This window comes from Neophocaena asiaeorientalis, unplaced genomic scaffold (assembly GCF_003031525.2).
Source record: "Neophocaena asiaeorientalis asiaeorientalis breed wild unplaced genomic scaffold, Neophocaena_asiaeorientalis_V1.1 scaffold275, whole genome shotgun sequence".
Lineage (NCBI taxonomy): Eukaryota > Metazoa > Chordata > Mammalia > Artiodactyla > Phocoenidae > Neophocaena > Neophocaena asiaeorientalis.
Genome location: NW_020173679.1, coordinates 6,194,127 through 6,218,298, shown reverse-complemented (window position 1 = coordinate 6,218,298; position 24,172 = coordinate 6,194,127). Strand labels below are relative to the sequence as shown.

The 24,172-nt window shown below is 52.6% G+C and overlaps 1 protein-coding gene across 6 annotated transcripts in view; it reads right to left on the bottom strand.

Moving 5' to 3' along the window:
* Positions 1-3,481: 3,481 nt before the first annotated feature.
* DHRS3 (dehydrogenase/reductase 3) overlaps positions 3,482-24,172 on the bottom strand; it is a 42,221-nt gene continuing 21,530 nt past the window's right edge. For 3 of the 6 annotated variants that reach the window (XM_024749831.1, XM_024749830.1, XM_024749828.1), the window contains 7 exons: positions 13,140-13,283; positions 12,218-12,337; positions 11,620-11,858; positions 7,978-8,148; positions 6,690-6,815; positions 5,310-5,427; positions 3,916-4,004 (listed from right to left, as the gene is read on the bottom strand). In XM_024749831.1, coding sequence (XP_024605599.1) covers positions 5,316-5,427; positions 6,690-6,815; positions 7,978-8,148; positions 11,620-11,858; positions 12,218-12,337; positions 13,140-13,283 — 912 coding nt within the window. In that variant the 3' untranslated portion in view covers positions 3,916-4,004; positions 5,310-5,315. Of the gene's footprint in view, positions 4,005-5,309; positions 5,428-6,689; positions 6,816-7,977; positions 8,149-11,619; positions 11,859-12,217; positions 12,338-13,139; positions 13,284-24,172 lie in introns of all 6 variants that reach the window. The other 3 variants (XM_024749829.1, XM_024749832.1, XM_024749833.1) reach the window with 3 other exon arrangements.

Genomic DNA, 24,172 nt, shown 5'->3' with positions numbered 1-24,172 from the left:
GTATAGATATTCTCTTCACATAGACCTCTGGGCGCTTATTAATGACGCCCACCCGCCCCCTCACCCCGCCCCGTTTGAAAGGCCTTTCCGGAAATTTGGAGAAGGTTCCTCAGAAGCAATCCCAGATGTGCGGGTAGGAGGGCCCCACCCACCCTTCAGTGACCCCCCATGCCCATCCCCTCCTGCGACTGTTCTCGTCCCTCCGTGCCGCTCGGCACTTGGGCTGCAGAATTTGTATGTTTGTGACCTAGTTCTTTTTTTGTCCGTCATCAAACTGGGCTGTCCCTAGGGGGATGGGCTGTCTGCCACATGAGAAGGGCTCTTGGGGAGGCTGGGCTGAGCCCTGCTGGCAGGTCCCTCCCGACCACCCATTTGGCTTGAGGAGAAGGGAGTCCACTTTCCAAGCCTTCTGGCCCTGGGAGCAGGACAGTGGCCACAGGACTCCACTCTGGACCACTTGCTGGCCTAGAGAGCCTGGTCCCCTGGAACCATGCCAGGATGTGCTCGGGTCTGGCGCCTCCCCCTGCCCACTTCCAATCTGGTTCCCTTTGGAGATATGGGGAGGAGCCCCAGGCGGGGCAACTGGGTCACCTCCCAGGGCCCAATTCTTCTTTGTAGGGTTGGCACACGCCATTCTGCACCTCGGGGGATTCAAGGAGCCGGAGTTCATCGCTTGTCACTCTCCTTTGCTTGGCTAAGCTAAGGGATGCCAAGCTAAGGGACAGAATTAGCTCTTTGCTTTAACTCTCAAGGCTCCCCAAGTGGCTGAACCATCGGCGGACGGAGCGGGACGCGGCCTCCTGGGAACCTGCCCAAGGCTTTTTCCCTGGTTCCTCTGGGAAAAGATCCAGAAAAAGACTGAAAGTATCCCAGCGGAGAGGGAGGGGGTAGGGAGGGACCAGGCCCTGCCTAGCTGTCAGGAGAAGACCTTGGGGCTCTGGGAAGACACGAGGTCCCCCTGAAGCCAAGACAGCAATTCTGTTCTCAGTGTGCCCTGGGGAGGGCTGGCTGGGTCTCATCGCTCCTAGATCCACTCAGACCCCTGGGGTCCTCACTGCATTCCCGGACTGCAGGCCAAGTGCCCGGTTTCACGGAAGCCTCAGAAGTCAAATCGTCTCCAAAAGGCCATGAGCCAGCCCGTGAGCACAGAAATGGGCCGCCTCCCAAGGATGGCCAGAAAAGTCGGGGCTCAGCACCCAGAACCGCCTTCCTTCCTCATCTGTCCCTGACCACTGAGATGTGCCATCCCTAACTTATCTCCTGTGACAGCCAGTGACAGGCACCTGGCCTGTGGTGCCGGGACAGCAGCGGGGCAGGCCATGCCCAGTGGACCCGCCCAGGTTGTGTCCACACGCCAAAGTGGGGTGATGGTGTGGGTGTGGCCCTTCTGGGCCCGACCTCCACAGGCTGGACCCCTTCAGGAGCTTGCCCCCCCCACACACACTTTGGTGACACATACCCTCAAGGACCAAAATGAAAGCGACGAGTCCTGGCTTGGCATCCCCGTCACTTGCCACAGTAAGTGAGGGGGTCAGGGAGAGCGGGCTTCAAATTCGGGCTCCGGTGCCCACAAGCCCTACAAACTTGGGCATACAATTTCCCTGCTCTGAGCCTGTTTTCCCACCTCTGAAGTGGTCTTTCTAACACCAACCCCCTGAAAGGTCAATGTCTCTTTGGGGCTCTGCTCAGAACCTGGTGTGTATCACCTGGAGGCACCCCATCCCAGCGCAGTATCTCTCTGCCTCTTCCATCCTCTGCCTACATTTCCATTTTTCCTTCTATTCCTATGGACAGCTCCTTCCACGGTGTGGCAGATTGCATTATAGTTCAAAATTACTGACCACTCCTCCAGGGGGATTGTATGCCCAGTGACATCCTCGGAGTGCTTGACTACATGACCTGCTCTGGCCAATGGAATGTGAGCAGAAGTGATGCGCGTTGTTTCCAGGGAGAAAATTTCAGAGCAGGCGCACAAGTTCCCAGGTGTGTCTATTTCTGCCCCAAGGTGACATCATTCCAGATGGAGGCTCCTCTGTCAGCCGGGGCCCTAGAGTGAAGGGGACACGGAGCAGAGCTGCAGCCACCCTCCAAGGACAGGTGGCAACTGTAACACAAGCTCCGTTGTTGGAAGCCATGGACACCTGGGGGTCATATTTTTTTGGGGATTTTTTTGCTGTACGTGGGCCTCTCACTGTTGTGGCCTCTCCCGTTGCGGAGCACAGGCTCCAGATGCGCAGGCTCAGCGGCCATGGCTCACGGGCCCAGCCGCTCCGCGGCATGTGGGATCTTCCCGGACCGGGGCACGAACTCGTGTCCCCTGCATCGGCAGGCGGACTGTCAACCACTGCGCCACCAGGGAAGCGCTGGGGGTCATATTTTGTCTGATACACATCGTAGCTCTTGGAAGTCTTTAAAGGAGTTCCCGAGACCTGACTTTTGTCTTCCCCTGCTGCTAGGCGCAGTGGATAAATAACAGTTAAGGTGTTAAGCTTCAGGGCTTGGCAGCTACTCAGTAGGTGCTCAATAAACAGTGGATGTGGTTGTGACTTGGCATCTCGGCACACAGACCAGACTGACGACCAGCTGAGCTGCAACCCTACTCTTCCTCTCGTGTGAGTTGTGCGAAGGTGCAGGCTTGGTGCCAGGCTCCAGCAAGCTTCTCCACTGAATTCGTGCCTGTGGTCTTCTCCGTCATCTCCTGGAGCCACTGCCTGCTCCCCTCCCCCACCCCACCACCCACCTGCGAGAGCTGTGTGGACGGAGGCACCTTAGATGAGATTCCATTGTCCACCTGTCCCCCGGCCCAAGGTCAGGTTTATTAAGCTTGCTGCGGCAGGAGAGGATGCACACCAGAGGGACGCTGGGGCATCTCTCCCCACATCTCCTGTCATTTTTCTCCATTGACCGAGCCCACGTTAATCCCCTCTGCTGTTCCAGACCTCCCTCTCCTTTGCTATTTCACTTCTACCCCCTGCAATCAAATCTGGCCCAGGGGCCCATAGCACCCCCTTAGCACTGGCCTTGCTGTGCTGGTGGTCTTCTGAATTTGGGCTGAATTTGGGGCAACATTCCCCTCTCAGCACCCAGCACGTGGTAGGTAGACAGGAGGGGCTCGATAAAGCCTGGTTCTGCTCTGCTGAGTTGGTGGCCTGGTGGCTGGTGGGGCTGTGGAAGGACAGAGAGCTGGTCTCTGCAGACTAGGTCACTATGGTCCTACCAGGGATGCAGGTAGGAAGGCAAAGTGCCCCCCAACCCATGGCTGTTGGGCAGGGCCTGGCAGAGCTGGCAAGGAGCCATGTACCCCCAGGCCTGGGCTCCAGTTTCTCTCCCGATCTCTGCCTCCTTCTTGCCTACTCCATTCCCGGCAGCTGGGGACCCTGAGCAGATCAATTCTCTCTCAAAGGATGGGGTGCTGTGGTTGGGTGTGGTGCCTTCCCCACTGACCACTAAGGACCAGAGGTCAAGGATTTCAACAAAGGAATTCGCAAAAGCCATCTCTCTTTATTTTGTATTCCTGCCGTTCAACCAGTTTGCACAAGCTGAGGATGAGTGGATTTTGGAGGGGAAGGAGGAGTGTGTGGGCACAGACCCTCCCGGAAATAGTCTATGCACATTGCCGAGGCTGGTTAGACTTGAGAAGCGATTTAACAATAAACTCTACAGAATCAGAAATGTACAAAAGTGTCAAGGCAGCTGCTGGCTGGTTTCTTGCCTCCCCACGGGGGTCAGAGTTACACCCGTCAGTCCTGTGCAAAGGTCCTGGGGCTGGCCTGGGGGCACAGCCAGATTCCTCCCCAGGGGAGGAGCAGTCCTGCTCATGCAGCAGAAGTGTGTCAAGGGACAGGCACATGGGCGTATGCCCAGGTGCCCACACCCCCTCAGGTTCTGTGGCTTTTGAGCCTGTCTCTGCGTCCTGCCTTTATGTTCGCCCTTTGAAAGTGTTCATGCAGGTGTAGGTTCCTGAGAATTTGTGGATCTCCTCGAGGGCAGCCTGTGGGAGTATGCTGGTGGAGTGGGGAGGGAAAAGAGAAGATGGTTAGTGGGGAGACCAGTGGCCGGGTCACTGGTAGCCACACAAGGGGTGTAGTAAAATGATGGTTCCCATAAGCTCTCCCCACCCCTCTCTCCAACATACACCGGCTCCCCCGACAAGCCACCACTACCCACCCCTCCATGGAGGAAGGGCTTTCAGGTAAGTAGGTAAATAGCTATTTACAAGGTAAAGGGCGGGTGTTACCAATTTTCAAAGCCACACTCTTAGCATTTTAGGGCCCAAACGTATCTCAGAGATCAATTAACTCCAAATGCGACTTGTTCAACAAATATTTACTGTGTGGGGCTGAGGGGTTAGGTACTGGGTGTCACCTCCTCTTTTTTTCCCATGTGTTATTTATTAAAGAGCCACACCATGCACGTGGTACAGTTGATGCCCAAATCTGTCCTCTCCGCCATCTCAAGATTCTCAGCCAAGTTTGTTCCACTGCATGGTGATGGCTTCCTATAGCTGGGACCTCAGGTGTTACTTCTCATCCTTTATGTCCCTCCAGATAGTAAAACACCTGCATATACCTTCAGACCTTGTTCTTTAGCATGACACAATTTCTTGCTTCTTGTAGGAAACTTCCCAGACTCACCCCTAGGCCTTTCCTGGGGCTCCGCATAGCTCTATGCTTCCCCAACAACCCCGGAGTTGTGCTTGCTGTTTACTTGTCAAGTCCATGGGTGCCTCTGTGGTAGATATTTCATCTCCGATCCTGGCACTTAGCACAGGGCCCAGTAGAGAGATGCCCTCTGTTCCTCTGTTGAATGAAATTGAAGGGCCCTGGCCCATTCTAGTTGCAACATGGGAAAGTCTCACTTCTGGCTGGAGCAATCTGGAAGGCTTCCTGGGGGTGGTGGCACTAGAGTTGAGCCTGTGAAGATTTCTCTTGGGGAAGGTGAAAGGAGGCGCGGTGCAGGGAATGGGGAGGGGCTGGCCTCTGCTTCTTGTGGGAAAGTAGTGGGGGACAGAACAAAAAATGTAGGCTGGGTGCTTACTGTGGAGAGCGCTGAGGTGCTCTAGACAAACTAGCTTTTTTCTAGAATGTCCCCAAAAGCTTCTAAGAAGCTCCCTGAGGTGGAAGATCAGCTCGGCTTTGGTGAGGATCCAAGTCCCTGCTCTCCAAGGCTCACAGAGGCGGCCAAGTAGCATCTCAAAGCAACAGTCAGGATGGACTGAGGGAGGCTGAGGTGTGGCCTGAATGCCCGGAGTCCCCTACTCTGTGTCACTGAAAGGGACTGATGTGTCCCCGGGTCCTGAGGTTTCTTGCCTGCAGTTAGAGTAGCTCCTCAGATGCCCACTGTGTCCACAGCAGCCAGAGGGGAACCTGGTTTCCTGGGGGTTGACATCCGATAAAGGCACTGGGGTGCTTCACCTCCTGAAAAGGCCTTTCAGGTCAGAGGGGTTCAGTCAGCCAGGGGTTGGGGGCCCAGGGGAGCCAAGAGTCCACGGTCACTCGGGCTCCAGGGTCAAAGCTCTCTGTGCAGCATGAGAGGCCTATGAAAACAGTGTTTAGTGGGGCACCTGCAATGGCCCCTTCAGTGTGGGAGTGGGATGGGAATGGTTTGTTGCCCAGAGTCTGGAAAGTTCTAGGGAATGTGATGCTGGGCAAATTTTGGAGGAAGATGGTCTCCTCTGTAAAGCCTACCCGGCAAGGTGGTCTGCCCCGGTAAATCCCACCAGGGATGTTTCTGTGAATCCCGAGCCTTTGGCAACGAAATCCCTGTCTTCCCCATTAACTGATGTTCCTTTTAAAATTTTATTCTATTTTATTTTATTTTTGGCCGTGCCACACAGCATGCGGGATCCTAGTTCCCCAACCAGGGATTGAACCTGTGCCCCCTGCAGCTGAAGCGCAGAGCCTTAACCACTGGACCGCTAGTCTTCCCTATTAGATTGAACTTCCTGAAGGCTAGGGCCAAGATTTAGTCTCTAGAATAGCAGTTCTCAGAGTGTGGCCCAGGAACACCTGGGGGTACCTGAGATCTCTTCAGGGGTCTGTCTGCCAGGTCAAACTATTTTTATTATAATACTGAGACAGGTTTTGACTTTTTAAGTCTCATTCTCTCATGAGTGTACAGTTGAGTTTTCCAGAGGCTACATGACATGTGACATCAACAGATTAAAATCAGAAGCAGATATGAGCATCCATTTGTCTTCAATTAATTCAGATAATAAAGAGCTTTGCAAAAATATAAAATAATGCCATTCTTCTTACTACATTTCTTTTTTGGAAAATACATTTACTTTTCACAAAAATATCATTTATGTTAACACTGAATGGATTTTTTCTTGCTATATATAAATGAATAAATGTATAAATCCCATAAAATATTTTCTCAGTTTTAATTTCTAATACATAGATACAACTCACAGAGATAAAAGCACTTTGGGTTCTTCAATAATTTTTAAGATTGTAAAGTGTTCTTGAGACCAACAAGTTTGAGAGCCGCCACTCCTTAGTAAGGATAGTATATCCATGGCACACGTGCCACTGCTCTCACTTTCACGCCCATAGCAGGCAGGCATGACTAATCAATCACCGGGGTACTTTCTCTTGCCTGAGGCCTCTTCCCCACCAGGGTCCACAGGGAGAAGGGGAAATGGCCAGCATGAGCCTGACCCAGAGCTTCCTCCCCCCGCCCCATACCTTTTCAAGATAATGAGGGCGTGCATCGTCCACGGGAGGAGGAGGAGGGCCTGATTGAGCTGCACGGCTTCCACCGTCCTCCGGGCCACGGTCTCCGGCTTTAGGGGCGGGAAGAGGTTGGGGAACCTGCAGGCAGGAAGAGACAGTGTGGGTTTCCCCTGAGAAGCGAGCGCTTCTGCTGAAAACCCCTGTGGCTAACATGTCAGGGTCATCCCTTTGGCTTCTCCCGTGTGGGAGACTTGAGACCTGTTTGGAACACTCTCCCTGCCGCCCGGGATGTGTCAGGAGTTCCTCTTCCTCTCACTCCTCCCAGCGAGTCTCCCCTTGAGGATTGAGGGCTTCTAGCCCACCCACCCACCTGGGACCCATTCTTAGAGCACTGCAGAGGGCTCCCCCAAACCTCACTCACATCCCGTCCGGCCCTGCTAAAGCCCTCCTGGGGCCCCTCGCTCTGCTTTCAGTCCTACCCACTCTGGGCCTCACCTTTCCTCCTTCTCACTCTGCCCCAGCGATCCTGGCCAACCCTGTCACTTAAGATCTTTCCCATCTCAGCTGTCCCATCAGCCTGGCTCCTTCCTCCCATCCACTCAGAGTGGCCTCTAATCTCGGCCCCCTGATAATTGCCTTGACTAAATAGAGAACGGCCTTGCCTGTCTGCTTGTTTCCTGTGAATGGCCTGTCTCCCCCATCAGCCTGTGAGTTCCCCAAGGGCAGGAGTCTGGTGGGTCTTGCTCCCGGCTGTATGCCCTGTGTGCAGTGTCTGGGATATAGTACGTGCTCAATAAATGCTTGCTGAGTGGGTAGACACTGAACGATGTGGCATTCCCCTACCACTTGCTGGTTTACTCACTCATTCCCTAATTCATGGATACACTCACCGATTCATTCAAACATCTACAGGGCGTTTCCATGGGGTTGATAAATGAATGAATGGATGAGTAAGCAAACATCAGGGGGTTCTCATGCCTGTTCAGAGACATCTGACCTGAGACCCGTACAGGGATGATGCTCCCTTAGCACCAGGCCTGTGCTGAGTGATCTACAGGCATCATTTGCTCCAACTGCCAGAGAAGGAAGCCAAGGCTCTGGGGATGGTGGGGCCTGGGGATTCAAACCAGGCCCACAGGAGCGCCAGACCCGTGCTCTGTCTCCCCTGTCCCTCGCTTGCTGCTTGTCCCACTGCTCCTGGGCCTATAGGTGCAGGACTGATGCCGCTGGCTCTGCCTTCAGTCCCACAAAGGGCTGGTGAGATGCTCCAGCACCAGGAGGATTGAGGGTGATAAGTCACCTGGGGATGATGTCACCCTGAGCAAAACGCAACTCCTGGGCCCCCGGCACGGGCTTGGCTGCCTTCAGAGAGTCCACGGAGCTCGCCCCCAACCCTTGGCTTCCTTTGCCATCATGACGGGCTGCCAGGATGCCCACGACCCTGCAGTCTGGAAGGGCTGGCCTCAGGGTCCTGCGGAGATGGACGCGTGAGATGGCTCGTCACGCTGGAGCCCCACAGACACGGTGGACAGCGTGGGTTTCCAGCCCCCACTTGGGCCGGTGCTGCTTCTGGGGGGACAGGAAGACAGGATGGACAGACCAAGCTCCGTGGGCTCAGGGGGCTCTTCCTGGTAAGATCCGTGCAGGAGAACCTGACAGAGGGGATGCCTCACACACGCCCGCTGGTGGGGCTTTCTCTTTTCCCTCCATGGTGTGTGGGATGGGTACCCGGGGAACCGGCAGAGCTAGGATCTCCCACGGAGGCTGCACAAGCCCCTTGAAAGAGCATGCTCAGCCAATTTCTATCTGTGTCGTCTTGGGCAAGGAGCTTTGCTTCTCAGAGCCTCACTTTCCTCATCTGAGAAACGGGGATAAGAGCTCTTGCAGGGTTGTGGAGGGTCAAACGCAGAAGCGTTTGTAAAGTGTCTGGTGGGGCTGGAACATAAAGATCAGTAAAGAGCAATTTACAAACAACAGCACCCACCTGTATGGCCACTCTTGCCAGAAAACCCATCAGTTTTGCCCTAAACATGTCTCCCACCCTCAATCCCGGGAAGCTGTTAAGCATGGAAGCTGCTAAGCATGGTTGGAGAGGAAGCCAATTCTTTCTTTCTTTCTTTCTTTCTTTCTTTCTTCCTTCCTTCCTTCCTTTCTTTCTTTCTTTCTCTTTCTTTCTTTCTTTCCTTCCTTCCTTTCTTTCTTTCTTTCCTTCTTTCTTTCTTTCCTTCTTTCCTTCTTCCTTTCTTTCTTTCTTTCTTTCTTTCTTTCTTTCTTTCTTTCTTCCTTCCTTTCTTTCCTTCTTTCTTTCTTTCTTTCTTTCCTTCTTTCCTTCCTTCCTTCCTTCCTTCCTTCCTTCTTTCTTTCTTTCCTTTCTTCCTTTCTTCCTTCCTTCCTTTCTTCCTTTCTTTCTTTCTTTCTTTCTTCCTCCTTTCTTTCTTTCTTCCTTTCTTTCTTCCTTCCTTCCTTCCCTCTTTCCTTCCTTCCCTCCTTCCTTCCTTCCTTTCTTCCTTCCTTCCTTCCTTCCTTCCTTTCTTTCTTCCTTCCTTCCTTCCTTTCTTCCTTCCTCTTTCTTTCTTTCTTCCTCTTTCAAGAAATGGCAGTAGGTTAGGTACCAATCGACATTTTCCTGCCCTTCTCCCAAGCCCTCGGGGCTCACCTGCAATCCACAGGTAACTAACCCTCACCTAGTGCTTACTACTTGCCAGCTGGCTAGTTGATTCACACACAGGAGCTCATCTAGCCTGTGAGGCCAGGGTACCATTATCAATCCCTTCTTACAGACAAGGAAACGAGGCACAGGAAAGCGAAGTAATTTGCCCAAGGTCACAGGGAGCTGGGATTAGGCCCCCGCAGCCTGGGCCCGCATTCTGAGCCACTGTGGGAAAATGATCTGGGGGAGGCCTTGGGTTTCCTTCTTAAAGTGATGGAGAGGAAACTATGCCAGAAGGTGAAACAGGCACAGGGATGCAAGGTCTGTGAATGTCCTGCCCACTTCAGGGCACCCGATTAGAACCATGGGTCGCCACTGTGGCACTTCCATCCAATATGCATTGTTTAAGCACTTCCTGTATACCCAGATGAAAAGAAACCAAACCAAGACATCATGGGGGGAAAAAACCAACATGGAACATTAATAGTCATTAATCCAGCCTCCTCTAAATTCATCTATGATCATTTGCATATAAGTCAGGTGTGAAATATATACATCTGTGATGACTGAAGTCTGCTAGGAAGATTTATAACTTATGAAGATGTTTATTGTTAGGAAAAATAATGAGAGCAGCAGTTCGTTACTGAGCATCTCACGTGCCCTGGGCTTCACACTAGATGCGTTGCATGTGTTATTTCTAATTCTCTCAATAATCCTATGAGGTTAGTATTATTTTCACTGTTTGACAGATGAGCAAAGTAAAGCTCAGAGTGGTAACAAAAGTGGTTCAAGATTTCGTCACCATTCAGTAGCTGAGGTGTGATTCCAAACAGGGAGTTGTGTTTTTTCCTTAATTTTATTGAAGTATAGTTGGTTTACAATATTGTGTGAATTTCTGCTGTACAGCTAAGTGACTCAGTTATACACACACACACACACACACACACACACACACATATATTCTTTTCCTTTACGGTTTATCACAGGATATTGAAGAGAGTTCCCTGTGCTGTACAGTAGGACCTTGTTGTTTATCCATCCTATATATAATAGTTTGCATCTGCTAATCCCAAACTACCTTTCCTTCCCTCCCCTGCCCCGCCTCCCCCTTGGCAACCACACGTCTGTTCTCCATATCTATGTCTGCAAAACCAGGTGTTTTGATTCTTGATAGCAAAACCAGACTCAGTGATAATCACTAAGGTGTTCTGAGTCCCACCCGGATGCACTACGCCACATGCCTTCCACTCTCTCAGGAAACTCTCACCGTGACACTTCCACGCTATCCTCATGTTTGGAAGAAGCTGATCCATATCATTTAGAAAGCAAAATTATCATTGTACGTTGCATTGCAAAAAACAAGGAAAATAGTTTTTGGATGATTCCACATTTTCACTTATCTATAATCTTATGCCCCTTCACGAGCGCACATCGTTATAGCACCATTTACTGGGCACTTACTATGTAGCACATACGGTGTTGCATGCTAGACCCCATTTTATCCCTATCACAGAACCCTAAGGGTAGACATTCCCATCATCCCATTCTACAGATTAGCATCAGAGGCAGGAGAGGGAACTAATCGGGCTCAAGGTCACACACACCCCAGGGGCCTGGCTCCAAAGCACAAGCTCTAAACCAGTGGTTCCCTTTCCCGTTGATTTAAGTGGCCTGGAGGAGGGGTGGGTGGGCTTCGGTATTTCTTTAAACTGAGCTATAATTTGCATACAATAAAAGGCATAAATCTTGTATCCAGCATGATCAATTTTTACCTACGTAGCCCCCGCTCAAGTCAAGAAGAGAGAACATTTCTAAAAGCCTAGAAGGTTCCCTGGTGCTCTCTGCCAGGCTATGTCCCCACTCCTCTTGGGGTGGCCACTGTTCTGATTTCTATCACCTCGGTCCAGTTTTGCCTGTTGTAGAACTTCAGACAAATGGAATCATGCAGAATGCACTTTTACGTCTCTGGTTTCTTTCTCTCAACATTTGAGATTCATCCATATTGTTCACTTACCAATACCTGGTTCCCTTTATATAGCTGGGTAGTATTCCATTCCATGCATTTAGCATGGGAACTCTGTACAAGCCCCCTGACCTGAGAAGCAGGACCCTAAACCACTATAGAACCCCACTGCCCTGCAGAAGGAGAATCAGGTATGAGACCAAAAAGCCAGAGATAAAGGGCTCTGGGTTATTTTAAGATTTTGGGTCTCTGTGTGTAACGAGGCTTTCCCCTGATCCGATCTTGGCTCGGAGGGACTTGGCTCGGAGAGGGGGTCCCCTGCCACTGACCTGACCCTCATGCCCTGGAACATCTCGGTACTGGTGTGGAAGGGCAGCACGGTGGTGGCACTGACGCCTGGACAGTCCAGCAGCCCCAGGGTCAGGCTCTCCATGAAGGCGAAGGCTGAGGCTTTGGACGTGCAGTAGTCGATGGCACCGGGGATGGCAGAGAGCGCCAGCACGGAGTTGAGACACACGATGTGGCCGTTCTGCAGCTCCAGCATCCGTGGCAAGAAGGCCTTGGTGGTCTAAAGTGGGTGGGGAGGTCAGCGTGCAGCAGCCACCGCTTCCAACAGCCCCTCTACCACCCCCCTCAGGGAGAACAGACCAGCCTGTACACAACACACTACACCAGCGACCAGGCTTTCCTGGGATGGGAGGCGTGCGGGCCGAGGGCACTGAGCCCCACATTTCAGAAAGTCCAGATGCCTCCTGGGGCAGCCGGTCATTCGTCTTGTCCGGTCACCCTATCCTAGGACATCCCCCCTGGCCTGAGCCCAAGCCCTGGCGAGCCTCTCCCCGTTCCCCTACAGCTCCCAGGATCCCCGGAGGGAAGAAGCATGTCACTGACATGCCCAGGGCTGGCTCAGGCTCAGGATAAACTTACCCAGAACTGGCCCAGGGTGTTGACGTGCTGGGACTTGAGAAGGGCATCATCGTCACTGTCCATCAGGCTCTTCCCGTGGACCACGGCGGCGTTGTTCACCAGGATGGTGATGTCGCCCACCTGTGGGCAACAGGGGGTCGAGGGGCCGTTAGGGCGGGCAGCCCCAGTGGCCTGCACTTGGAGAGGAGGGACCTGGTCTTGGGAAGTCACATCGCCTCTCTGAGCATCAATCTTGATTTGTAAGACGGGGCTAATAACCATACCAGGGTCGTTCTGGGGATCAGAAAGAATTTATGGCTGGGAATTCCCTGGCAGTCCAGTGGTTAGGACTTTGCACTTTCACTGCCGAGGGCCTGGGTTCGATCCCCGATCAGGGAACTAAGATCCTGCAAGCCGTGCAGTGTGGCAAAAAAAAAAAACAGAAAAAAGAAATAATTTATGGCACATAATGTACCTGGCACAGAGCACATCTATAATAAATGAGGTTATTGTTACATAAAAATAGTTAACATTTACCATATGTCAGATATCTAATGGTGGTTTCTGCTCTCTTGGAGCTCAGTGATACATTCAGTCTAAATAGAAGGCTGGAGTCGGGGATTTTCCCAGAGGGCAATGGGACACCTGTCCCCCAGGGTCTAGGATAGAAACTCACAAGATCTAAACTTCCAAAGGGGACAACAGGTGATCAGTCCGCTTACGTAATCAACCTATGTCCTAGTCCCTGCCCCCTGCAACACACACACGCACATGCATGCACAACTTGGGCCAGCTTCGTAGGAAAGCCCTCCAAGATGCCCTGAAAATAGCCATTCTGCCATAGGCAAAGCTCTCTCCCAGGCCACGTGAGAATGTTCTCTTTGGCCAGCATTCCCCCGCAGTGTCTGGCAGAGCTGAGGCCGGCCCCTCGCAGGCTGCCCACCTTCTCCCGGACAGCTTTGGCCGTCTGGTACACCTCCTCCCGGTTGCCCACGTCGCAGATGAAGTAGTGGCACTCGGTGCCCATCTGCCGAATCTCCTCCGTCGTCTCCTTCAGGCATTTCTCAGTCCGGCCCCACAGAACGATCTGGAAGGAGAGGATAGCAGTACTGAACACGTGGTCATTAAGGAAGCCATCGTGATTCAATGATTGCCATCAGAAATTCAGTATGTAATCTGCCCCAGGACTGGCCTCCCTGATTCCATTCAAAGAGAGTATGAAAAGTCACGATATGATTTGTTAAAGGGATATATATAGCCTACTCTGAAGGGAACCAAGAGTTTCTGAGCCAGTTCATGACCCATTGGTGGATGCGTGATTCACAAGTCTTTCTTACGTATTGCTTCCAGGAGGAGGTCTCCTGTCGGCCCAATTCCAATGATCCTACCTAGTTAAAAGTAGTAGCAGAGCTCTTTCTGTACAATGTTCCAGAATGCTCTGAACTAGAAACAAGCTGGCCTTCTCACCACTGAGGTCTAGAGCCCCACTGATGAACGGACTGCGAGGTTCTGACCGTGAGGTGCCTGGAGGCTGAGCAAAGCCTTCCCTTCCACCCAGCTGTGGTCTGGCAGAAGGAGGGCCGGGGAGACAGGCAGCTGGGCTCCTCTGGGGAAGGAAACACGACCTCACCCCACAGGTAATAAACACGGGACTCATTACACCAGGAAGTGACCCTGGCAGGACGAAGACATGAATCCTTAAAGGGGGTTGGACAAATTTATGAATGGCTGGCCATAAAAGGCCGGGCTAATTCTCAACCTTGACCCACAGGAGAATGACACTGCTTCCCATGGTACGTCGTGTGGTCCAGAGAGGCCCCTGTTGGTAAAAGAACCAGGGTCGGGTGACGGGGAACGAAGAATCCTGAGACCCAGCTGAATCAGCACAGAGGGAGAAAGGCTGGGGGCTGGAGAGAATCAGAGAAAGGAAGAGATAAAAGGCTCCTGGGGGATTAATCTAATGGGTTTCTATTTTTGTTTCCTCTCTTCCTTTAAAAAAGTATCAATGAAATTTCTCCTTAAAAAATAAAACCTAACACGGAACCCCATGTGTGAAACCAGTAAAAGGAACAAATTACACGTCCAACTCCATATTTTCTTACACTAAAAGCAACGAATGAGAGTAGAAGGGCTGAGCTGGGAAGACAAACATTTTCAAGTGGGAGTGATGGATTAACTCCAGTCACGCCAGACCAGAATCTAACTGATTTCTGTACTTTGCTCTGGACTTGGTATGGAGAAAAGTCACGCAGATAAGTAGTTGTTGGTGATAACCGTTTATCAATTGTTTATCTTGAAATCTCAGAACTTTCACATAACCAAAAAAGGCACAAAATGGGTTAGCTGGTGGGACACACAAATGTGTCTGTCGGTGGCTCCCATGGATTTGACTTTTTTATTAGAGTTTTTAAAACTTTCAAAATATTTCTCAAAGGAAAATAAAAGTGTTCTTTCAACTCTTGAAACATCTCTGGGAAAGCCCAGTTTGAAAACCCCACCTTGTCCAACCAGTTTATTTATTTTAATTGAAGTCTTGAAATACAGGAAAGGCTTTACGAGGGAGAATTCCATCAGCCACCCTCCACGACCACAAAAGTCCTTCAAGAGCAAAAGGTCTGCAATTAGGCAGGCTCCAAGGGACACTTTCTTGTCTGTTGAACTAAAAACAGACTTAGAATGTGTCCCTCCAGGAGAGGCTGGAGAGATTCCCTTCACGGAGAAGACATAAACATCTGTTCAGGCATCTTCCACCATATCAGACCTCACTCTTGCCTGGTAGTCACTGTCATCCTAGTTTCCTTCCATCCTCCCTTGTCACCCCATCTGTCTGTCCATCCATCCATCCACTCATCCATCCATCCATCCACCCCACTCCATCATCCATCCATCTAATTTCTGAGTATGTCAGTCTGAGGTGAAGGAAATCCTTGGCCTCCTTTCTCATACCCTGGTCCCTGCCTAACCCCATCCCACCTCCATCTCATATAGGGAACAGGACCCTGGGGCTTGCAGGGTTTCCTAGGGCCTGGCTGAGGATGAGAGAGGTGCCTCCGGGACTCTGAGAACTTCTGGACAAGAGAAGGCAAGCTTAAAGTGGGGGTAGGGGCTTGTTGGAAGGTGCAGCGGTCCAGGTGCCTGGGAGCACAAGAAAACCAGCAGACAGGGAACAGGGAAGGCCAGCTCGGTCTGCATGGCTGGAAGGACAACCTGGAGAGGGAAACAGGGGCTAGGGTGAGGGAGGCGAAACGAAGGCTGTGCCCCACTGTCTTCCATGTATATAAACCCAGGTGGGACGCTGAGGTCTGGTCATGTCCTTTTGGGGGTCTGTTGAGGATGCCCCTGGTGGGCTGGGGGACTGGCCTCACGCTCTGTGCTCAGAGGCCCCACCTCTCCCCAGACACTGTGACGGGTTTGCTTTCTGTCCTCCTCACCCCACGCCTCTGAGCAGGGAGCTCCCGGGTCCTTGATCCTGCCTTGTTCATTTCATATCTCAGGGCCCAGCAATGCAAATGCTGTTTGTTGAGCGAATGAATGAAAGTTCATGGCCGTAGGTGGGACAGGATGGGAGGTGGTTAAATAGCCTCTGTGAGGCTGAGATGAGCCCAGTTTCCTCGACTGAGCCATTTAGGGTCCCAGAACCTTCAACACAGAGGTTGCTTAGCCCAAGAGTCAGCGAGACCCGGACTTTCACCCAGAGCCTCAAAACCACCCAGGACTGAGCTGTGAGGTGAGGCCCAGGCCGGTGTGTGTGTGCCTCGGTGTGCCTCTCTCTGTGCGTGTCTGAGTGAATGAGCCTCTCTCTGCACGCACGCATGTGTGTGTCTCTCTGTGCGTGTCTGAGTGAATGAGCCTCTCTCTGCACGCACGCATGTGTGTGTCTCTCTGTGCGTGTCTGAGTGAATGAGCCTCTCTCTGCACGCATGCGTGTGTGTGCAGCCTCTGCACTGCTGTGCATTTCTTCAGGCGAGTCCCTGGGGAGCCAGGCTGGGCATCTTCCCATCTTAGGACCCAGGTGCGTCTCCATGGTGACAGGGAGGCCAGGGCTGGTCACCTTGATGGAGCCTTCCAGTAACTGAGCTACTGGGGGTGGGAGGTGAGGGAGAGCGCTGCGTGGAGGAATCGGGGCCCTTCCTGGCTAGGAGCCACCCAGTTGGAGCTGCTACAGCCACTGTCCCTCCTCTTCCAGTGCCCTGCCCGGACCCCTCTGGTGACCCAGAGTCACCGACCAGGAACCTGGCAGGTACAGCTCAGAGGCTGGTCCGGGTGGCTTCTCACCAGAGTCACCTGGGGGTGACCCCGGACAGCTGACAGGACAGGAGTCCCACCCAGTGCGCAAATGAGGGTAAGGATGGGGTGGGCGGGAGGCAAGGGGCTGAGAGGAGCGTGGGGTAAGCAGCCTGGGGAGAGGGCAGATTTATGAGCCCTTGGAACCCAACATGGCCTCCTCTTAATCAACTCCCAGGACAGGGCTTAGCTGGGGAGGGTCAGCGGCCCCGGGATTTACGCTTAAGCCGAGTTTATAAAATAAGAGCTCAGGGTCACTCGACACCCCCCGGCCTCCCCTCCCCTCGGGGGGCAAATGGCGAGCTTCCGTCCTGGGGAGGAGGAGGGAAAGGGGGTTGAAGACCTCTGGCGTCCCAGGCCTCCCAGCAGAGGCACGGGGTCCCGCCCTCCTTTCCCTCGGAGCTACCCTCGCAGCGAGCCTGAACCCCCGAGCAGCCCCCAAAGCTGAAGGCTATCACGATCCACTTTTTTTTTTTTTGCGGTACGCGGGCCTCTCACTGTTGTGGCCTCTCCCATTGCGGAGCACAGGCTCCGGACGCGCAGGCTCAGCGGCCATGGCTCACGGGCCCAGCCGCTCCGCGGCATGTGGGATCTTCCCAGACCGGGGCACGAACCCGCATCCCCTGCATTGTTAGGCGGACTCTCAACCATTGCGCCACCAGGGAAGCCCACGATCCACGTTTTATGGCTGAGGACACTGGCTCAAAGGCACTGAGTTAACTCGTCCAAAGTCGCACTCAGTCGGTGGCGGGGGCAGAATTTGAACCCGGAGACTTTGTCCTCAGCAGATGCACTCCTGAAACCCAAGGGACGGTGGGATTTTTCTGAGCATTGAGAATTCTGCTCCCGAATCCCCTGAGTCCTCACCCCAGTGTTTATTCCCACCCAGACCTCAGCTTCATGTCCCTCAACATCCACAACCCCTTGACAGGACCACACAGACGGCCTGCAGCGGGCTGGGTGCTGTGCCTTTGCGGGATTTAACGGAGAGCAAAACAGACATGGTCTCTGCCTCAGGGAGACAGCGAAGGAATGAGAAAACAGCCGGACACAAACCGCTGTGAGTGGGATAAAGAATGAAAAGGGGAACGCTGTTGAAACTGGGGCATTTCTGTGGTCGCTGTATTATGCCCGTTGTATATCTAAGGAAACTGCAACTCAGAGAGGCTAAGCAACTTGTCTGAGGTCACACAGCAACCAAGGGGCAGAGGTGGGATTTGAACTGAGGTTTTTCACCATGATTCCCTCTCCCAGTAGGAGAAAAGCCATCTCCTCTCTTCATGGAGTCTTGTGAGGATGAAACATGCAAAAGCTGGCACCCACCTAGTGTTCAGCATCGGCTCTCTGTTATTATTTCCCACAGAGAGGAAGAGCTGAGAAAATCACAGCACAGCCCCTTGATATACCCTCTTCTGCAGCCACTAGAATGATAAGAGTTCACACCATGGAAAAATGGTCAGGAGAAAAGGGTGCAGCATTATCCATATGGGATAATCTCAGCTCTAAAAACGTAGTAAGTTGGTGGATGTCACCAGGCTACACAAGAACAGGGCTTGTCTTGGGTGGGATCATAGGTTTGCTTCTTTGTGCTTGTCTATACAGGAAAAATGCCTCTGAAAGACAAGTTCCATCATTTATGATCTTAAAAAAGGAGGACAGAATAAAAGCTTTCCCACAGATCATTTCCAAAACAGGCCATTTTTCACACAAGTAACTCAGCACAGCCGGTCCAACCCTGGCTTGCTCCCCAGGTCCCTGGCATTGCCTCTTCAGGGCTCCCATCCACTGTGAGGTGACTATCTGCCTGTCTCTCCCCACTGCTGAGTGAATGCATGAGGGAGCTCACTGGGGCTCCAGAGTTCCCAGCTTACACTCACTCATTACGCACTGTAGTTGGCCCTGTGTGTGCTGTCTCACCACTTCACATCTACATACTGTCTCCTGGAGGGCAGGAACTAAATCTCACCCAGCCTGGGTTCACTGTGACCCTACCTAGCGCCCAGCACAGACTGTTTTTCTCTGCTTTAAATGCCAAGGCTACTTGTGGACTCTTATTCATCCTGCAGAACCCTGCTTGAATGGCCCTGCAATTCTGAAGCTTCCCTGGCTCCTCCTTCCATCATCCCTACAACAATAACAACACCACTATATACTGGCTAACATTTATTGAACACTTTACACCCAAGTGTTTTCTCCTGTCATACTCACAATCCCACCAGTAGGTATGACTTCTCTCTCCATTCCACAGGTGAGGTGCAGACAGATGAAATGACTTACCCAAGGTTACACCGCTTATAAGCAGCCGCATCGTGTGACTCAGAACCCATGTTCCTGAGTGCCAACACTAGCTCTTGTTTGTCCCGCCACTAGTGCACAGATGTGAGTGTGCTGGGCCTATTTGTGAACAAGCTCCTCCACAGGCTCGGGAGGTCCTCCAGGGAGTCAGTCATCTCCTAACCTCAGCATCCAGCATGGGCCAGGTACAGAGTAAAAGCCAGTGAGCATTGTTTCATGGCACTGGTCCCAGGAGGCCTCGAGAAAAATCTGCTGATCAAAGAACAGTGAGCGCCTCTCCTCCACCCGGCCTTGCCTCCCTCACCCAGAGGGACTCACACAAATGCTTGGCCTTGGCGTTCATTGCTGGAGTTCAGCTGTGGCGCATGGTCCCACCAGGGACATGAGCTGGGTGGCCTCCGGGTGGGTCCCAGGAGGAGCATCTGTTTATAATTGGCAGCCCTGGAAAGATCCAAGACCCTAGGCAGGTCTTTGGCAGGCATGTCCCATGGGCTCCATGTTTTGGAGCAGAGCGGTGTTCAGCTGGCTTCTCAGAAGGAAGGAAAATACCCACCAGACCCCAAAGCACGGCAGGGTGGGGAGGGGCGGGAAAGTCACAATTTGGAGGGCACATAGCTCTCCACGCCCAGCACCTCCAGCAGGAGGGTATGAATAAAAATCTATCCTGTGGCCAGATGAGAACAAGCAAACAGCAGAACCGAGCGTGTGATACACAGCAGGTCGCCAGCAAGGAGGGGCTGAGCGGACACACCTGTGGGCGGGCAGGTCATATTTGAAACACTGATATACACACTCTCAGTAGGTATGCCTATAGGATGTTACATTTTGAGCTTTCTCCTCTTTCACATCCCTGTCCATTTCCAAAAAGAGACCTCTCTGTCTCTTGAGTAGAGTAGCCTAGAACATGGGCTCCGGAGCCAGATAGGCTTGGTTCAGTTCTCTGATCTACCACTTACACAAACTTGGGAAACTCGCGTAACCTCTCTAGAAATTAAGGTTATGAAGCATCCAATTGGAAGGGTGGTTGGGAGGATGAGGAAGGGACATGACAAATGCTAGCTATTATTTTTATTATTACTACTACTTCTACTATTATTATTAACCCAGGAACAGAAATAGATCGCCCCTTGCTCGCAGAAGATCCCGCCATCCTCCACAAAACTGGAGTCACGGGGGTGATGGATGCCTCGAAGACCCCAGCTGGGGCTTCTTTGCCTCACCTGTGGACACAGCCTTGACCGGGGTTGAACCCCAGAATCTTAGAGAGCTCCCCATTCCCATCCTTCCACCAGATTTAGAGGACCCTCCTTTGTTCACACCCCCAACCCAGGAAGGAGGAGACCAGCGTCAAAAGTGTCCAGCTGCAAAGCAGGCTGCGGGTCACCCATTAGGAGGATTTCTTAGGAGGAGAGGTTTTCACGCTGAGCTCTGGGGACCCTGGGGGCTCTAGTGAGGCGCTTCAGGGGCTGCCGAGGGGTGGGGGGCTTGGTAGACAGGGTCCCAAGCCGGCTCTCCATCCTCCATCATCCAGAGAAGTGGCACTTTCATTGGGCTTCTATAGTAGTCATTTCTACAAAGATTCTGCTGCTAAAAAAAAAAAAAAAGAATAAAGTTTGAATGCTAGCACTCTTGCTCACAGCCCTTTGCTCTTTAGGACGGAAGTTTTTTTCTTTTTTTTTCCTACGAATGAACCCGGGTTGGATGCCTCTAGCTCTCACCCATTGGGAGTGCTGGCCTATCACTCCCACATCCCCAACAAGCCATCAGCCTTTCTTCTTCCAAAAGGCAACTGATGACAGAGATCGGGTACCGTCTCCAGCTGTCTCCTTCCTGGACTTCCTTTCTGCCTTTTCTCCTGGGAGCCCTATTTCCAGACCCCTGTCTGCACCCTGCCCTTTGAGCAGCCTCAGGTTCATTACCTGTGTCCCGCTGTTGAGCCGTGACCTCAGCGGGTCACCACAGAGCCTCTCTCTTAGGGACGTAGGCCAGAGCCAGCCTTCCTCTCTGGCTCCTGCACCGCTGAGCGGCAGGCAGGGCCTCCCACGGAGCCGCGTGGTCGGATTGCACAGGCTCGTCCCCTGCCCGGGCCTGCAGAGAATGTTCTGGCTACTGCTGGCTCAGCTGTTGGAGAGGATTGTTTTGAAGCTCCTCAAATTAGATTGCCCAGCGGTGTCCTCTTCCCACAAGTCGCTGACCACAGCCCGGGGCCGGCAGAGACTTCCGGCCACCGTCCAGCTGGTCCCTTAGGAGGCACGGGGATGACCACGAGTGCTCACTACCTGCCTGCACTGAGCTCAGCAGCTGCTGTGGTCTCTCACCTCGTCCTCTGGCAGCTCTAGGAGGGGGATACTGTACCCATTTCACACTCGAGAAAACCGAGGCACAGGGGCTATTCGATACACCCAAAGTTACTCAGCTGGTAGGTGGCAGAGCTGGAACTCCAACCTGCGTGGTCTGATGCCCCATCCTGTGCCCTCCGCCTCTGTCCTTCACCTGCAGGAGCAAAGGGACCCTGTAAAAGGATGGATCCATTCATTGCACGGGCGTCCCACGTGCCATGGGACGAGGACTGCACAGCGAGGCGTCCACATCCTGCGGAAAGAAGGAAAGACGCCACCCTGTCCTGGTACAGTGCCTGGTCTTGCTCACTATTTGCTGAATGGGTGACAGTGATGACCCTCGCCCCACTGCCAGGATACCGGTGGCCTTTAGAGCGCAGGTTGGCATGGCGCCCAGGGCTGGCGGTTGGGCGTACACGAGGGGCATCCTCGGTTCCGTCACCTCCTTCACTGCTACCCCTCTGGGCCCAGCCCCCATCATCCCTCACCTGGACCACAGCCATGGCCCAAAGTTGTCTCCCAGCTTTGACCTTTGCCCCAGTGCCCCTGCCTCGGTCTATTCTCAACAAAGTAGCCAGAGAGATCCTTCTAGAACGTAAGTCAGACCTTGTCACTCTGCTTACAACTCCCAGTGGCTCCCATCTCACCCAGAGTGAAATTGACAGTGTTTACTATGACCACAAGCCTGTCCTGCTCCAACTTGCTCCTGTCTCTCTGCCCCCCTCAGCTCCTCCCCTCCCAGGGCTGACTGGTCTCCACCACATTGGTCTCCTTGCCTGCATAACCACCCAGCTGACTTCTACCTCAGGGCCTTCACACCAGCTGTTCTCTGTCCTCTTTGCCCAAGTGGCCCCCTCCCCACACCCTCTCTTCTTACAGGTTCTGCTCAAATGTCTCTTTACCTGAGAGGCCTTCATGTAAAGTCCTCCCGACCCCCACAGATATTCTCTCCCCAACACTACCCCTGCTTTTTAAAAATAATTTTTTATTAATAGTCTTTGTTTTTTAGAGCAGTTTTAAATTATAGCAATCGTGAGCAGAAGGTACAGAGTTTCCACTGAACTCCTGCCGCTGCCACATGCACAGCCCCCCCGCTATCGACAACCCTCTCCAGATCGGTACATGTGTTACACTGATGAACTACAACTGACACAACATTATCACCCGAAGTCCATGGTTTACATTAGGGTTCGCTTTTGCTGTTGTACCTTCTATGGGTTTTGGCAAATGTATCCACCACTGTAGTATCAGAGAGAGTGGTTTCACTGCCCTAAAGATCCTCTAGGGTCTCCCTCCTTTCCTCCGACCCCTGGCAACAACTGATCTTTTTACTGTTTCCATAGTTTGGCCTTTTCCAGAATGGCATATAGTTGGAATCATCCAGGATGTAGCCTTTTCAGACTGGCTTCTTTCACTTGGTAATATGCATTTAAGGTTCTTCTGTGTCTTTTCACGGCTTGATGGTTCATTTCTTTTCAGCGCTGAATAATATCCCATTGTCTGAATGTTCCACAGTTTATTTACCCATTCCCCTACTAAAGGACTTTTTTTTTTTTTTTTGCGGTACGCGGGCCTCTCACTGTTGTGGCCTCTCCCGTTGCGGAGCACAGGCTCCGGACACACAGGCTCAGCGGCCATGGCTCACGGGCCCAGCCGCTCCGCGGCATGTGGGATCTTCCCGGACCGGGGCACGAACCCGCGTCCCCCGCATCGGCAGGCGGACTCTCAACCACTGCGCCACCAGGGAAGTCTCTGAAGGACTTTTTGGTTGCAAGTTTTGGCAATTAGGAATAAAGCTGCTATAAACATCCGTGTGCATGTCCCTGCTTTGTTAACTTCCCAGATCTCTTCTTTTTCGGTCGCTGAGACGTGTCTCCCTCCGTGATGAACGCCTCACGTCCCCGAGGACAGAGGGCACCCCCCTCAAAACCTAATACCACTACCTGCCAAGAGCTACAGCTCACAAAACCAAGTGTGACAACTCATCTAAGTCCCATCTCATCTTTGAGTGTGATTCTTGGGAACATTTCTGGTTCTAAGACCGCTGGAAAAACCCTCCAAGGAAACCATCTCGAAGCCTGACTCTATGGGAAGGCAGAACAACTTCTCACTTCCAACCAGAAACTCAAGGGCTGTGCCTCTCCCTGTCTGTCCTCAGACCGCCCTTGGCAAAACACAGGGGTGGGGAAATTCGGGCCAGAGTCACTAGCTGAAGCCCCATGACCATTGCCCCAGTTCCTCCCTCTTGACCTCTGATGGAGAACTCCAGGTGACCTTGAGGTGGGGGTACCGAGGAGGGGAGAGGAGAGGCAGCATTTGCAGACCACTCTCCAGCCTGGCGCAGGCCTTCAGTATCACCATCCTGAGAAATGAGACCGTAAGTCCAGTGCTCAGACAGGCTGAGTAGCTGGGCGTATGCCAGGTGCATCCTTGGTTCCGTCACCTCCTCCACTGCTACCACTCTGGGCCCAGCCCCCATCATCCCTCACCTGGACCACAGCCATGGCCCAAAGTGGTCTTGAACCCAGACTCCAAAGCAACACTTGAACCTGGACTCCAAAGCCAAGCTCTCTCCCTACTCCCTGTCCTGCCTCATTCACTCATTTGTTCATTCACTCACCTATTCAAGGAGTAATTTATTGGGTGGTGAGTGGATTGCCAGACACTGTTGGAGGCCCCGGGACACAACAGGAAATAAGTTCATCCCACTCTCCTGGAGTTTGCTTTCACGTGTGTATGGGGAAGATGGGGGCCAACGGACAATAGACGACTGACCATATAATATATAAAGGTGGCCAAAAGTGCATGGAAGGAACAGGAGGCTTTGTAGGGTGGCTGGATAAAGTGATTGTGTGGTGGGAGTGATATTTAGATGGGGGTGGGGGACAGGGAAAGCCTCTCTGATTTGGGTAGAGACTTAAGGGAAGTGAAGGAGGAAGCCATGCAGACATCTGGGGAAGGAGCATTCCAGGCAGAGGGAACAGCCAGTGCAAAGGCCCGGGGGGTAGGAGTGAGTTTGGTGTGTTCAGGGGACAGCAACGAGGCCAAGTGGAGAGTT